Source organism: Schistocerca americana, chromosome 8, assembly GCF_021461395.2.
Source record: "Schistocerca americana isolate TAMUIC-IGC-003095 chromosome 8, iqSchAmer2.1, whole genome shotgun sequence".
Classification (NCBI taxonomy): domain Eukaryota; kingdom Metazoa; phylum Arthropoda; class Insecta; order Orthoptera; family Acrididae; genus Schistocerca; species Schistocerca americana.
Window position 1 is genome coordinate 204721717 of NC_060126.1, and position 13769 is coordinate 204735485.

Consider the following 13769-nt stretch of genomic DNA (forward strand, 5'->3'; position numbering starts at 1 on the left):
GAACAGTATCGGACATAATGTTAACATGTTATAATAGCAGACATCCAGGGGGGCCCATCCTGTTAGTAGGAATCAATGACCATTCGAATTTAATGACTGCAGTAAACAATTTGTATGTCTTGTACGGTACTAATAGTGATTTACAGTTACGAGAAATCGTAATACTTTGTCTACTTGGAAACTGTCAAGAAAACGTGAGAACGAGATACTGATTGGAACAGAGAAGTCACACACATTCCAGATCGATTTTATTAAGCTCATTTCGTATTTTGTGCATATGTATATGTCAGTGGAAAACCCATATAGAAATCATGTTTCGAACATATAGCACTGTAGAATAATCTTTGTAACTTACCTATCCAAGAAGTAACTTCAACGCTAATTAAGCAGAACGTGACAATTAAAATGTACAACTGATAAAGCACTTTCATATGTCCCTTACGGAAGCTAAAACGTGTTTTGCAAGTGGTTTAATTTTGCCAGAGGAAGTCATAAAGTTTAAGTAAGCGTCCGATAGACTTTGTAGTCTGGTCCCTTCAACCCCCTGAGACAAACCAACAAGAATTCATGTTATCGCCTAGACAAAACTCAATTTGTGACCATGAAACAGGGCGATGGTGTTATTCCTCGTCTACACATTCGCCATACAGTGCCACACATACGATGGATGACGTGGTGGAAACCCAGGTTGTTGAACTATGCATTCTGGCTCTCCAGTAAACATAGCACCTCGAAAATGATCTCGTCACTAATCTGGAAATGTTTGCCCCGTAATTTGCATTCTCCTGAGGAAAAAGGGAAAATGCATTTGGTCTCATGTCTGGAGATTCTGGAAGGTGAGGCTAAAGTTGATAGTGCAAAGAAGCAGCTTTGGAGACTGAGTCATCCACAGAATGCTTGATAGCTTCCCATGATACTTCCTCATGAGAGCATCACATAAACTCGTCAGGAGATTTCGGTCCTTTGATACTGTGAGGGCCTGCCCTTTATGGGCACAATCAGTCAGAACTACACCATGTAAGTTTCAAAAAACCCTAGGCATCGCGTTGCCCGTTCATGACCCGTCCTTGAAATTCAAGGGCGTACTGCTCTTATAAAATTTAAGTTCTTTTTCTTTAAAATGTTGTCCGAGATGTGAGTTGTAGTGATCATCTCCAGATCCCCAGAAACTCGGTTATCGATTTACAAGGCTGTTTGTGAAAAAATGTCTACGAAATCCATTCCCAGCGGGAAACAATAGTTGACATGGCGGCCAATGTGGCCTTCGCAGGACATTTTTTGTAGCAACTCGAGGAAGATAATTTATTTGCTATCCTATTAGAATTGTGATCAAATGATGATTTACTTTTTTATTATTTCATTTTTTGAGGTTGGATTAAAAACTATGGTGGTACGTATATCACCACGGCGCCCTCCGTGAGGAATTAAAACTAAAATGGTAGATGGATTTCCGACTTTCGTATTGTGGACTGCTGTGTGCTGCCATTACACGTAAAAACAGAGTTTTCTGTTTTTATTTCATGTTTTCTTTTACTTTATTTAAAACATATTTGTTATCGATATTAAAGTTTACGTACCACAGTTTGAAAACAAATCTAGAAACTATCACGCAAGTAAGGTATGAGCTGATACAGGTCACAATAATGTAAATTGCAGAAGCGAAGCAATGTGATCAACAAAAGTTGATCCCACGACAAACAGAAACTGATTGTTGTAGCAGTTGTCATACATCTTGTGCATACCACAAGATGTCAGGCATGGACAGCGGTGGTAAGACGTATCCCCAAAAGTTTTGGGATACCCCTAAGCTGGTAGTAACTATGCTTCCCAAGGACCATAAGTGACATATTAATTTTGTGGTAAGTATACTAGCCAACCCCCTTCTAACAAACTACTTTGTTGATAACCATACTTCCCAGGAACCGCTAAAACATTCTTGTTTGGTGGCATATATACTTCCCAGAGTCGTCAATGCTATATTTCACAACGAGCATAAACCACAGCTGGTGCAGCGGTGTGTTACTAGATTCCAAGAGCGTACAGAAGTTGCAACACGTATTCCCTTAAACGCTGTAAATAAATACATTTATTGGGAAGAATATCCCTCATGGCCCGCAAAATGGTTAACACGCATTATGGACGTTACGAAAGTGCTCCAACTAGAGATCAGACAAGCCTGTTATGTCTTTTGCAGAAAAGTGGATGAAAAGCTTATCGAGCGAGCAGAGAAGCAGATGACATAAGCTGCAAAAGAGGCTCGCTGGACCACCACGGCCACGAAGAAGACGGAGGAGTACCTCCATTTGGATCTGGAAGGATTGCTGTGTGATACAGGGGTCGCTTACTGCAGGTGTTACTAAGTGGCGACGTTTGCCATGTTACAAATGTCGTTGATGATGCTGAAACCAGATTACTGACTGATTTACTCTTTCCCTACAGTTGCCTCGCTTGTGTAAGGCCATTGTTCAATCATCACGGATTCTACGTCTCCTGTGACTCTAGGTTCTTCATAGAGAGATGACCTGTCACTCCGTTTTCCATCATTCAGACTTGTTTAGCCCAATTTGAAATATCAGCATTTCCTAACCACTGGCTCATGTTTTGAGGAATTGTGGCGTTCACTTCCACAAGTTCAGCATGAACTGTAGTAGCGTTGTTCGCCTTCAAACGAGGAAAACGGATTACCGCAACATTGTGACCATACTGCGCCTTTTGTTGTTTTAGGTCCTTTAGCGGCATTCTACGGTACTAAGGCGCGGGGATTTCAATGCGTGCCAAGAGCACAAAAATATATTAAATACAATTACGTATCTCTACGTTTTTCGAGCTGATAACTGAGTCTTTATCCGCATTCAGCAACAGCGCTGCTATAGCCACAGGGAATCAGAAACACTTCGGCCAGGGTAAAGAGGACTTTGTAGAGCAGTACCATTGTTTATTACACCCGTCCTTTTAGAGGCAGCAGATTACACCCAGAGAATTTGGTCATAAAACTTACGTCAAGAAATTCTGGTGAGTTTTTAGAGATTCTATGGCCGCGATCGATGACGCTTGTCGTTCCTAACGTTTCGCCAGAAATGGAAAACCATGGCCCACGATCGTATAAAGCGGAAGACCCACCAATACCTGACACATACGGCTGATAAACACTTAATTGTAAGTCATTAAATAACTGTATCTGGCGAGGTAGCCTAATAATAATGAAGTCACCCCTGAACAATGGTGCGCTGGGACGGTTTCTCAATGTAAACTGCCAAAGTATTATTTAGCTGTCTATACCGCAACAAATAATGCCAAAAACATCAATGAAACCGTTCAATATCACTGCATAAGCTGTGTCGTATATTAGAATAGACCGCGAAAGATACTGGAAAACGTATTGTTGACACACAGCTTCTGTTCTTACATCTGAGTGTGGATTCGTACCTCACATTTGCATAGATGCAGCCCCTACAATAAAACTATTGAGTGTTAAGCACAAAGAAATCAACAGGAATATCAACAATCAGTATCGATATTCATGTGTTTTTTCTACGCCTACCATAAGATTTGTCCATTCGTGAAGGCATACATTACAAGTATTTTAAATGAGAAAATATTGAGTCTAACTTACTACGTTGTCATTACACATCAATAGTACCACATGTTGACGGAAACTAGAAAAATTATTAACTAATTAACAGGTTCTGTTTTCCCTTATATACTATAATATTTCAATAAGCGGCCTCCTGAACACATTACCAGGCGGTAATATTTTCAGTCTATTATAGGATAATATGCTGAAAATAAGACTGTCACTTATAAATATTGAAAAATGTTTCACAAGAAGACATACACAAACTGAATCAAACCCTCCAATACCATAGATAGCCAACATTAGAAACTGAATCAAAAGCAAAAGCTTTCCAAGCCACAGATATGTCTAATATAAAAATACTCTTGAAGCAGGTGTCGGATTTTAAACGTACGTGATATATTAATGTGATACACAGATTGACAACGTAAGTGAACACTCTAAATTCTATTGAAATGACCCGAAAAGAGAAGATAGGTTCTGAAACCATCTGTAATAAGACATGGGATGTCAGGATATGTCCTATAGAAACGAGACAGTAAAAAACAAAATGATGAGAATAATTATAACATGTATTGTTGTAAGGAACCCATCAGTGAAATTAGCTCGAGCTTAAAATGTCGATGAAGGTAGAGAAGATGCTGAAACTTTGTGAAGACTTCGTACCCTGATTATAGAAATTTCTACCACGATGGTTGTTCGCTGTGTTCTGTACTGAGATATATTTTGTTCGGCGTGTGACGGTAATGCTATATGAATGTCCCTCAAACCATTGTAAACACTGCTGTAGTAAACTCTGCTGGCAAGAGTTTGTAGTGAAATATGTTCTCACTAAAAATTTCATCAGAATGGGTCCTATTATTCGTCTTTTCTGGGACGAGCGAAAAAATGTATCTATTACGATCTAGTTGTGAACTTTGTACTGCACGTCAGGTGGTATCACTTCCAGGCAAATTCCGTCGTTGGTCCTTCTAGATATCTGGATAATACACAACTAGACCACGAAGAATTTAATTTATACGTTCTTGTAACTGTAGTCGGCAAAACAGTTCCTTTCGTGATTGTCATCACAACATACAAGTATATGTTATCGGCACGTAGTTAGTCTTGAATTTTAATGGGTAGCATTAATCGTGAGATTCCTTCTGAATAGAGGCGATTTATAATTGTCCACGCCGTAATTGTTCTGCTCCTCACCTCTAGTTCACGTCTTCCTTACAAAAATCATCCAGTTGACAGAACAATTCATGAATCAACAGTAACCGTGCTAAATTTTCCCGGTTGTAGCACACTAGCACTTCTTTGTGTGGGACGAACATGTTTAAGAACAGACTTCTCACTAACAGAGCAAGCTGACCGGTGTGCTCATCCGAACTTTCGTCAGAACGAGCACCTCCAATGTAGAATCTAGCATTTTGGGTATAAAGGCAAAGTCGTCCGTTCTAAGTTACGGCGCCAGATATTTTAAGTGGACCATGTAGAGGTGAATAGAGACTAACAATAAGTGGCTCATTCCTAGGCTGAATCTGAATGACGATAGGTTCTATAATAAGTTGTCAGCAACGACACAGTGGACTTATAAATGGGAGTAGTATGATAGTGCTATGACCTTCGGTTACAGAAGTCACGTCTTACTGAACCATTATAAACTGAAGAAGGTATTATGGAAAGTCAGCCTTTCCTAAATTAGTGGCGCTAAACGTCTTTCGGTAGTCCACACACAGATGAGGACTCGATATAGTGTCATCACTCCAGCCCGAATGTCACTTCTCAGCACTGACAAGCATTCACAGAATTTCCGCATTCACAACAGCACATCACACTGGCCATTCCCTGATATTGCTGCTTGTTCGCAGGCCAGAAGCAGCTGCAGGTAGACCACGGCTCAGAAACAGCAGCATGTGAGCTGTGGAAGCGTTCCGTTCTGAGTAGTGATCTCAGTCCTCTTGTAGTTGAGCATTTACACGTGAAGAGATAGAGAGGGACAGTGGTCCTTTCTAAAACAGTGATCGCAAATGTACTGCAGTGGTCTGCTCGGTGAACTCGGGAAGGTACACAAACCAGATTACCTCACCTTCCTGGCTAATTGGTGGAAGAAGGCCACAGCTTTCCCGTATCTGCCACAACATATGTCCTTAAGCAGTGGTGCTGGGAGGTATTCCAAAAGCAGTTGCTGACGTAGGTGGACCTAACAACAAGAGGTAGATGGCGCTGGTATGGTATACAAGTGGCCCATTCTGAGGTAGACACCATAAATAGCTTGTAGTGGACCTGAACCACCTGAGCAAGTACAGAGGGATATCAGGCCCTCCGAAAGCAGGGACACCGAATGCCTCAAAGTGTTCCACCCAGCAAACTTTCCTAGCTAGAAAACTGTGCTGTTTTTAGAGAAACCTCTACGCAGTAGTTATCACCCTCGACGCTGACGAATCGATGGACCTAGCTCGTGCCCCTCAGTAGCGGTGCTGGGCGACGGCGTCGAAGTGGCTGGAGGTGGACGCAGACCTGGCTAGCAGCAGCGTGGTGGCGGTGGCCGAGTGCGGGGGCGGTCGGCGGCAGGACTGCCACGTGGAGTCGGGGGGCGGGGAGGTGGCCTGGGGGCAGCCCGCCCCTTTGGAGGCGAGCGTGCCCAGCGCCTCTAGGTCACTCAACTCGCGGCCCCGACGGCTGGAGCGGCCCCCAGCCTCGCTCACCTCGGCGCTGGGCCGCAGCTGACGGCAGCAGCCGCGCAAACGCAGCCGGAACTCGCGCTGGAACTTCTCCTGCAACACGAAAAACGCACGCAGGCATCACTTTCCAGGGCATTCCAGCAACTTTAGTGGGAAAGTTGTCCAGTGCTACCAACCGTACACCGAAGATGGTTAATGGTTCAAATGGCTCTGAGCACTATGGGACTTAGCGTCTGAGGTCATCAGTCCCCTAGAACTTAGAACTACTTAAAACTAAATAACCAAAGGACATCACACACATCCATGCCCAAGGCAGGATTCGAACCTGCGACCGTAGCAGTCGCGTGGTTCCGGACTGAAGCGCCTAGAACCGCTCGGCCACCACGGCCTGCGTACACCGAAGAGTCAAACATTAAGATCACTGCCCATCGCCAGACTGAATACCTCCTTGTGGTGCTGCGGGCACGTGACGCAATGAGGTAGAAATGCAAGTAGAACACAGACAAATGGGCAGTCATTATAGTGAAGATACGGGCGGCAAATGCGGAAATCATCTGATATGAGCGGTTTAGACAAAGGACACATTGTTGTGGTGCTGCGGCTAGAAAGGAGAATCTCTAAAACGGCGAAGCTGGTCGCCTTTCGTGAGCACCTATGGAGTGGTTGAAGGATGGTGAAATAACGAGAAGGCCGTGAGGTATTGGACTACAACGTTTCATCACAAAATATAAAGGCAGGAGGATCCCCACGACAGGCAGCGATCTGTGGCAGATCTGACAACAGAGTACAATGCTGCTGCTGGCACAAGTGTTTTGGAGCACACCGCTCAAAGGCTACACATCACACGACCCCTTCGTGTTCCTGTGCTGACATCGTCAGTTATGACTATAGTGGGCGGAGCATCAGCGAGTTTTCACCTTGGTTCGGTCGAAACGTATCGCCTGTCGAATGAATCTCATTTCTTGCTACAGGAGGTCGATGGTAGCGCCCTTACCCGCTGTCTTTCATCGCTCCACAGATGCAGGCTGGTGAGGGCACAATTATGCTATGGGGTATACTGAGTTGGGCTTCCACGGAATCTGTGGTAGTAATCGAGGGCATAATGACAGCTGTAAACTACCTGAACGTTATTGCGGACCACTTTCATCGCTTCATTCTTCAAGTATGCCCTCATGGTGATGACATCTTCCACAGGATTGCTGTCCGTGATACAAAGAATCGCCCTACAGTGGTTTGAGAGACATTATGGCGAACTCACGTTGCTGTCTTGGCCAGAAAATGTGCCTGATCTATAGGCACTGGAGCACATATCGGGCACCAGCTGCGTGACAGTAAAACACTATCCCGTAATTTGCGGGAATTGCTTCAACTGAGGTTAGACATCTAGTGCCACATACTTCTGGAATCCAGTAAAAGATTGTAGAACCCGAGCCAAGCTAAATTTCTGTTTGTATTAGAAATGTGGAAAAACACACTATTAAGCAGGTGGTCATAATGTTTTTGCGCATGTCAAATTGGCATATGATTTCCTTACAGCTAGTTTTACGCTATCTGCTCAAAAGTGTCCAGACACCATAGCGAGCAGTAATATTTGGTGTCTCCACTCTTCGCCTTTATCAAGGCCTCGTCTCTGCTGGTGACTCTGTCAATGAGATGTCTGAATGCCTGTGGAGGAGTGGCAGCCCCCTTATTCCCCAAAAGTTAAAACCAGAGACTGCATTGATTTTGGGAGACGGGGACTGGAGCGAAGTCGACATTCTCATCCTATAAGTGATCCATTAGTTTGAGGTCGTGACTACGGACAAGCCACTCCGTTTCAAGATTATAACTGTCCACAAACTATTACCTGATGGATGCTACTTTTGATGGGCTGCTTCGTCATGCGGATGCAAACAGTTATTTCAGAACTGATCTTCTACTGTTCGCAGGGAAAATGCAGTAAAATAAGTTCATAATCTTCTGCATTTATCGTTTCCTTAACGCAGAGGAACACGAGCATTGAACCCCAACGTCTGTACATACCGCTAGTTCCTCAAGATTCACATTAAGAGGACTGGAACATCAGTTTATGAGACAGCAATCTTGACGGTTAAGAAACTCTGCTGGGTAAGAGGTGGCTTGTTTAGCGTCTATAATATCATCCACAGACAGATATTCTACAATATCTCCTTCTACTTGTGATACAATTCTTTAACTTATCAGTCCAACAAATTCATTACTCGTCGCCAAACTTGTACTCTCACACAACCAGTCTTTATTTCTCGTATTTGTTTCCAGTTCAGGATAAATTTCGGTCATCAACTCTACTGCACCGTAAAAAATATTACGGTCTTCGCGATGTAATGTAATCGTGTCGTTGGCACCTTTATCAAAATGATCTTCGCCGACTTTTAGAGAAGCATCCGCATATTGTCCATATTCTATGCCATTGTACAGCTTTACGTGCATATTTGTTTCTAAACTAAATTTTTTATCATGTTGCCGTAAGACTCACGCCTTTCAACACGCGTTCACTTCATATGCCGGTGTGTCTTTAGTTGCTGCGGACAGGTTCTGTCTAAAATCGCCAGCCCACAGTACGACCTTTCCTCCCGCTATAGTTAGTTGCTTTCAGTGTCTTGCATTGTTATTTCTTCAATTGCTCTTATGTGGGACAATGTACAACCGTTCCAAAGCAATACCTTACACTGCTGCAAATTCCGTGTACGATCGCTTTTTTATTGAGTGCTAAATCCAACACCAGTTTAAGTACTGGAGACGCCGTTCGGCCACTGTCCAGTAGTGTGGCAGCTATTCCAGAGTGGGCGACAGCAACAGCTACTCATTTATTTTTGCGAACTCGGGCCAAAAGAACTTTAAAAAAAAATTACGGGTTGCTCCCAGATCATCTTAAAAAAACCTTTCTCACTCTCAATTTTTTTCATAAAATTGTTGAAAACTGTTGTCTGTTCTGGATGGAGATGCGCAGCGTATGCATTGAGTTGCTGTTGCAAAGACACAGTGGTATAACTCATTTTTCTTAGTATATAACTACTTATTCCTTCATGTTTATTGGGTCTACTAAATACAAAGTAAAATTAATCTATTTCTTTTATCATTATTACGCTGTCTTCCGCCATCATGAGAGCTTCGTTGCATATGAAGTCATTGTATATAGCAGTAAGGGATTAAAATCTGTGCAGTATATCATCTGCCATGTCATTTACGTATTTGTCCCACGATTGTTGTGGATCTGAAAACCCTTAGGTTTCTATTAATATTGCAAGAAGCTGTCTCATCTTTGCCTCTGATCTGCACAGAATGGTATCCTCCAGTGTTAGATTCTAGTGATTCAAATTTTCTAATAAGCCTTTGGCCTCACAGCCCCATCTGAATGTTAGTAAATCCTGACCACTGTGTTTTTAGGGTGTTTAAAACAGGTTGGGGCTGTGCAGCACTATCTTCCAGCAAAAGCATTCCATATGGCTGACATGCCACTTATAGACTCTACATAAATCAATTCTGGATTTAACGCCAGGACAATCGTGAAAAGGAATTCCTTGAAATCAGCTTTTCCATTCTTTTTTTTATGTAATCCAAATACAATATCTAGGCGCCTCAACGTATAGAAGAACTTTTGCGAAATCGTCTCTTACACAAAGATCAAAATATTCACCCAGAACTATTTCTGGGGGATTAATCATTGCTCACACAAATTATTTTCATTAAAATGCACTGTTTCACCATTATCTATGTAAATACTGAGGTATGTTACGATGTGACGTCTTCCATGTAGCTGGAAACCTAAAAGACGCCACACAACTTCGTTGCTGCTGACATAACGACTGGATTGATGTGTGGACTTCATTTATGGGATTTGTAAGGTCTTTGTTTCTGAAGTTTAAAAAAGTTTTATCACTGCCTTTGTTAATTTTTTGACATATATATTTAACAGCACACATAGAACTGCAAGCCCCCAGATTCGTATTTACATTATTATCGACATTAACGTAACTGTCGTTCTGAAGCCTTATCATTGCCGTCCGACCCCTTTCTTCTTGTACTGTTCGTTGGTACAGAGAATATCCGTTTTCAGTGTGTGTGTCGTCTCCTTTTAAAGCAGGGGTGGGTACGAGAGCTGCCCGCATGGTTACCCGAGGGTACCGTGAGCCGCGAAGGCCACGTTGAGCACCTGTTAGGGCACGTAATGCGGGTAGCATAGCTGTGTGATGTGGCTGGCCGCTTGGGTATGCATACTGGACGGGGGCAACTGTGAGAGCGCTTCGCGCACGCAGCTGAGTATGGTCAAGCTAACGTACGTAGTGCAGGTGGAATACAGATACGACAGAGGTCGTTTTACGTATATGTGGCGTCCGCGAACTCGGCATCGGTACACGGTTATCGGAGTCAAATCATATGTGGCACAACACGTGTGTGTGGGACGTAAGTGTAAAACGTTATTACCCGGAGTCTGTGTATCCTGCGCCATGCAACGGTTGGCCGTGTACGTATGAAACACAGTTTCGAACTGTTCTATTTTCATGGCCACAAATAGGATACAGGTGTAAAGGATTAAGAAACGAACAAAATGGTTCAAATGACTCTGAGCACTATGGGACTCAACTGCTGAGGTCATTAGTCCCCTAGAACTTAGAACTAATTAAACCTAACTAACCTAAAGACATCACAAACATCCATGCCCGAGGCAGGATTCGAACCTGCGACCGTAGCGGTCTTGCGGTTCCAAGCTGCAGCGCCTTTAACCGCACGGCCACTTCGGCGGGCAAGAAACGAACACATTTGTATTATACAGGGTGAGTCACCTAACGTTACCGCTGGATATATTTCGTAAACCACATCAAATACTGACGAACCGATTCCACAGACCGAACGTGAGGAGCGGGGCTAGTGTAATTGTTTAATACAAACCATACAAAAATGCACAAAAGTACGTTTTTTAACACAAACCTACGTTTTCTTAAATGGAACCACGTTAGTTTTGTTAGCACATCTGAACATATAAACAAATACGTAATCAGTGCCGTTTGTTGCACTGTAAAATGTTAATTACATCCGGAGATATTGTAACCTAAAGTTGACGCTTGAAACCTCCGACGTTCAGTTGCGTGTTGTAACAAACACGGGCCACGGTCGGCGAGCAGCATCTGCAGGCACATGTTTACGATGACGACCGTGTTTACGAGTGTGGCTGTAGTCTACTGTTGTGGTTTGGTCTAGCTGTCGCAGTGTCCGCATGTAGCGCTTGCTGCTATTGATATTCTGCATTCGTCTCCGCACGCAGACCAACTGTAGTACACCGTGTTACCAGACGTCTGTGATAGTGTAGTGTTGTAGGAACTGTGACCATGGTGTATTCGAACTCTGAAAAGGCGAAGATGATGCTCATCTATGGCGAGTGTCGACGAAATGCAGCTGATGCCTGCAGGGTGTATGCAGAACGGTATCCGGACAGAGAGCATCCAACGTGCCGCACATTGCAAAACATCTACCGCCAACTGTATGCAACAGGTATGGTCGAAGCACGCAAACGGGTCCGTAACAGGCCCGTCACAGGAGAAGCGGGTGCAGTTGGTGTGTTAGCTGCTGTTGCCATGAACCCACACATGAAGACACGGGACATTGCGAGAGCCGGTGGACTGAGTCAAAGTAGTGTCATGCGCATACTGCATCGTCACCGCTTTCACCCGTTTCATGTGTCGCTACATCAGCAATTACATGGTGATGACTTTAATCATCGAGTGCAATTCTGTCAATGGGCATTAACAGAGAATGCGTTGCAGTTTTACCTGTTTACCGATGAAGCGAGTTTCACAAACCACGGGGCAGTGAATCTACGGAACATGCATTACTGGTCCGTGGACAATCCTCGCTGGCTCAGACAGGTAGAGCGACAGCCACCGTGGGCTGTAAATGTATGCTGCGGAATCATTGGTGACCACCTCATTAGTCCTCACTTCATTGCAGGGGCCCAAACAGCTGCAACATACATCGCGTTTCTACAGAATGGTCTGCCAACGTTGCTCGAAAATGTCCCACTGGAAACGCGTCGACGTATGTCGTATCAGCATGATGGTGCACCTGCACATTCCGCAATTAACACTAGGCTGACGCTTGACAGGATGTTCGACGGGTGTTTCATAGGTCGCGGAGGACGCATAAATTGGCCAGCCCGTTCTTCTGATCTTACACCTCTGGACTTCTTTCTGTGGGGTACGTTAAAGGAGAATGTGTACCGTGATGTGCCTACAACCCCAGAGGATATGAAACAACGTATTGTGGGAGCCTGCGGCGACCTTACACCAGATGTACTGCGGCGTGTACGACATTCATTACGCCAGAGATTGCAACTGTGTGCAGCAAATGATGGCCACAACATTGAACATCTATTAGCCTGACATGTCGGGACACACTCTAATTCACTCCGTAATTGAAAACGGAAACCACGTGTGTACGTGTACCTCACCCCTCATGGTAACGTACATGTGCGTCAGTGAAAAAGACCAATAAAAAGGTGTTAGCATGTGGACGTAATGTGCTGTTCCAGTCTCTTCTGTACCTAAGGTCCATCACCGTTCCCTTTGGACCCCTACGTAATTCGGTGCTCTCCGATACAACGATCGAACAGCGGAGGAGTGATAGCGACAACTTTAGGTTACAATATCTCCGGATGTAATCAACATTTTACAATGCAACAAACGGCACTGATTACGTATTTGTTTATATGTGCTAACAAAACTAACGGTGTTCCATTTAAAAAAACGTAGGTTTGTGTTAAGAAACATACTTCTGTGCATTTTTTTATGATTTGTATTAACCAATTACACTAGCCCCTCTCCTCACGTTCGGTCTGTGGAATCGATTCGTCAGTATTTGATGTGGTTTACGAAATATATCCAGCGGTAATGTTAGGTGACTCACCCTGTATATGTTACGTTACAGTTACACAGATGTGTGTAATTCAGAGGAAGGGTACAACATACGAAAAGGACATAGAGACTAATTTACATCATTCTGGATGTTTTTAGAATGTTTTTGAGCTATAATCTCGATATTTGGTGTGAAATTGCTGGTGAATAGGCGCATTGCACCAGTCAGGTGAACAGCAGTAAGACTACATCGATTTTGTGAGTTTCATAACGGACAAAAACACTTTCGCACAAGTATATCGTTCCAAAAAAACTATACAGACGAGCAGCTATTTTAAATAACAATGGAAACTGCTTACTTGGGAAATATTTGTAGAAGCTTTCCAAGGTTTCTGCAGTGCGAAATTTCTCCTCCAGCACACGACTGCGTTGAATGAATCGCAGGATTGACATGGCATTCCAGTCGATTTAAGTCCTGAAATGAACTATCAAAAATTCCTTCCAGAGGCAGTAGCACCGTTACAAACCCATCAAAATGTTCTTTGAGCTTCTCCTGCTCCACATTGTTTTCAATAACAACTATTCCAACGCTCGGGAAGTGTACGACGACATTTCTGACAGTTGCTTTGCCCAAAAAAGCAATCTTCCCTTGAATACCAA

At 43.6% G+C, this 13769-nt stretch overlaps 1 protein-coding gene across 1 annotated transcript in view; it reads right to left on the minus strand.

Moving 5' to 3' along the window:
* Positions 1-6027: 6027 nt before the first annotated feature.
* Positions 6028-13769, minus strand: part of LOC124545669 (prolactin-releasing peptide receptor-like) — a 268748-nt gene continuing 261006 nt past the window's right edge. Inside the window, exon 7 of the mRNA XM_047124616.1 lies at positions 6028-6336. Coding sequence (XP_046980572.1) covers positions 6028-6336 — 309 coding nt within the window. The remainder of the gene's footprint in view (positions 6337-13769) is intronic.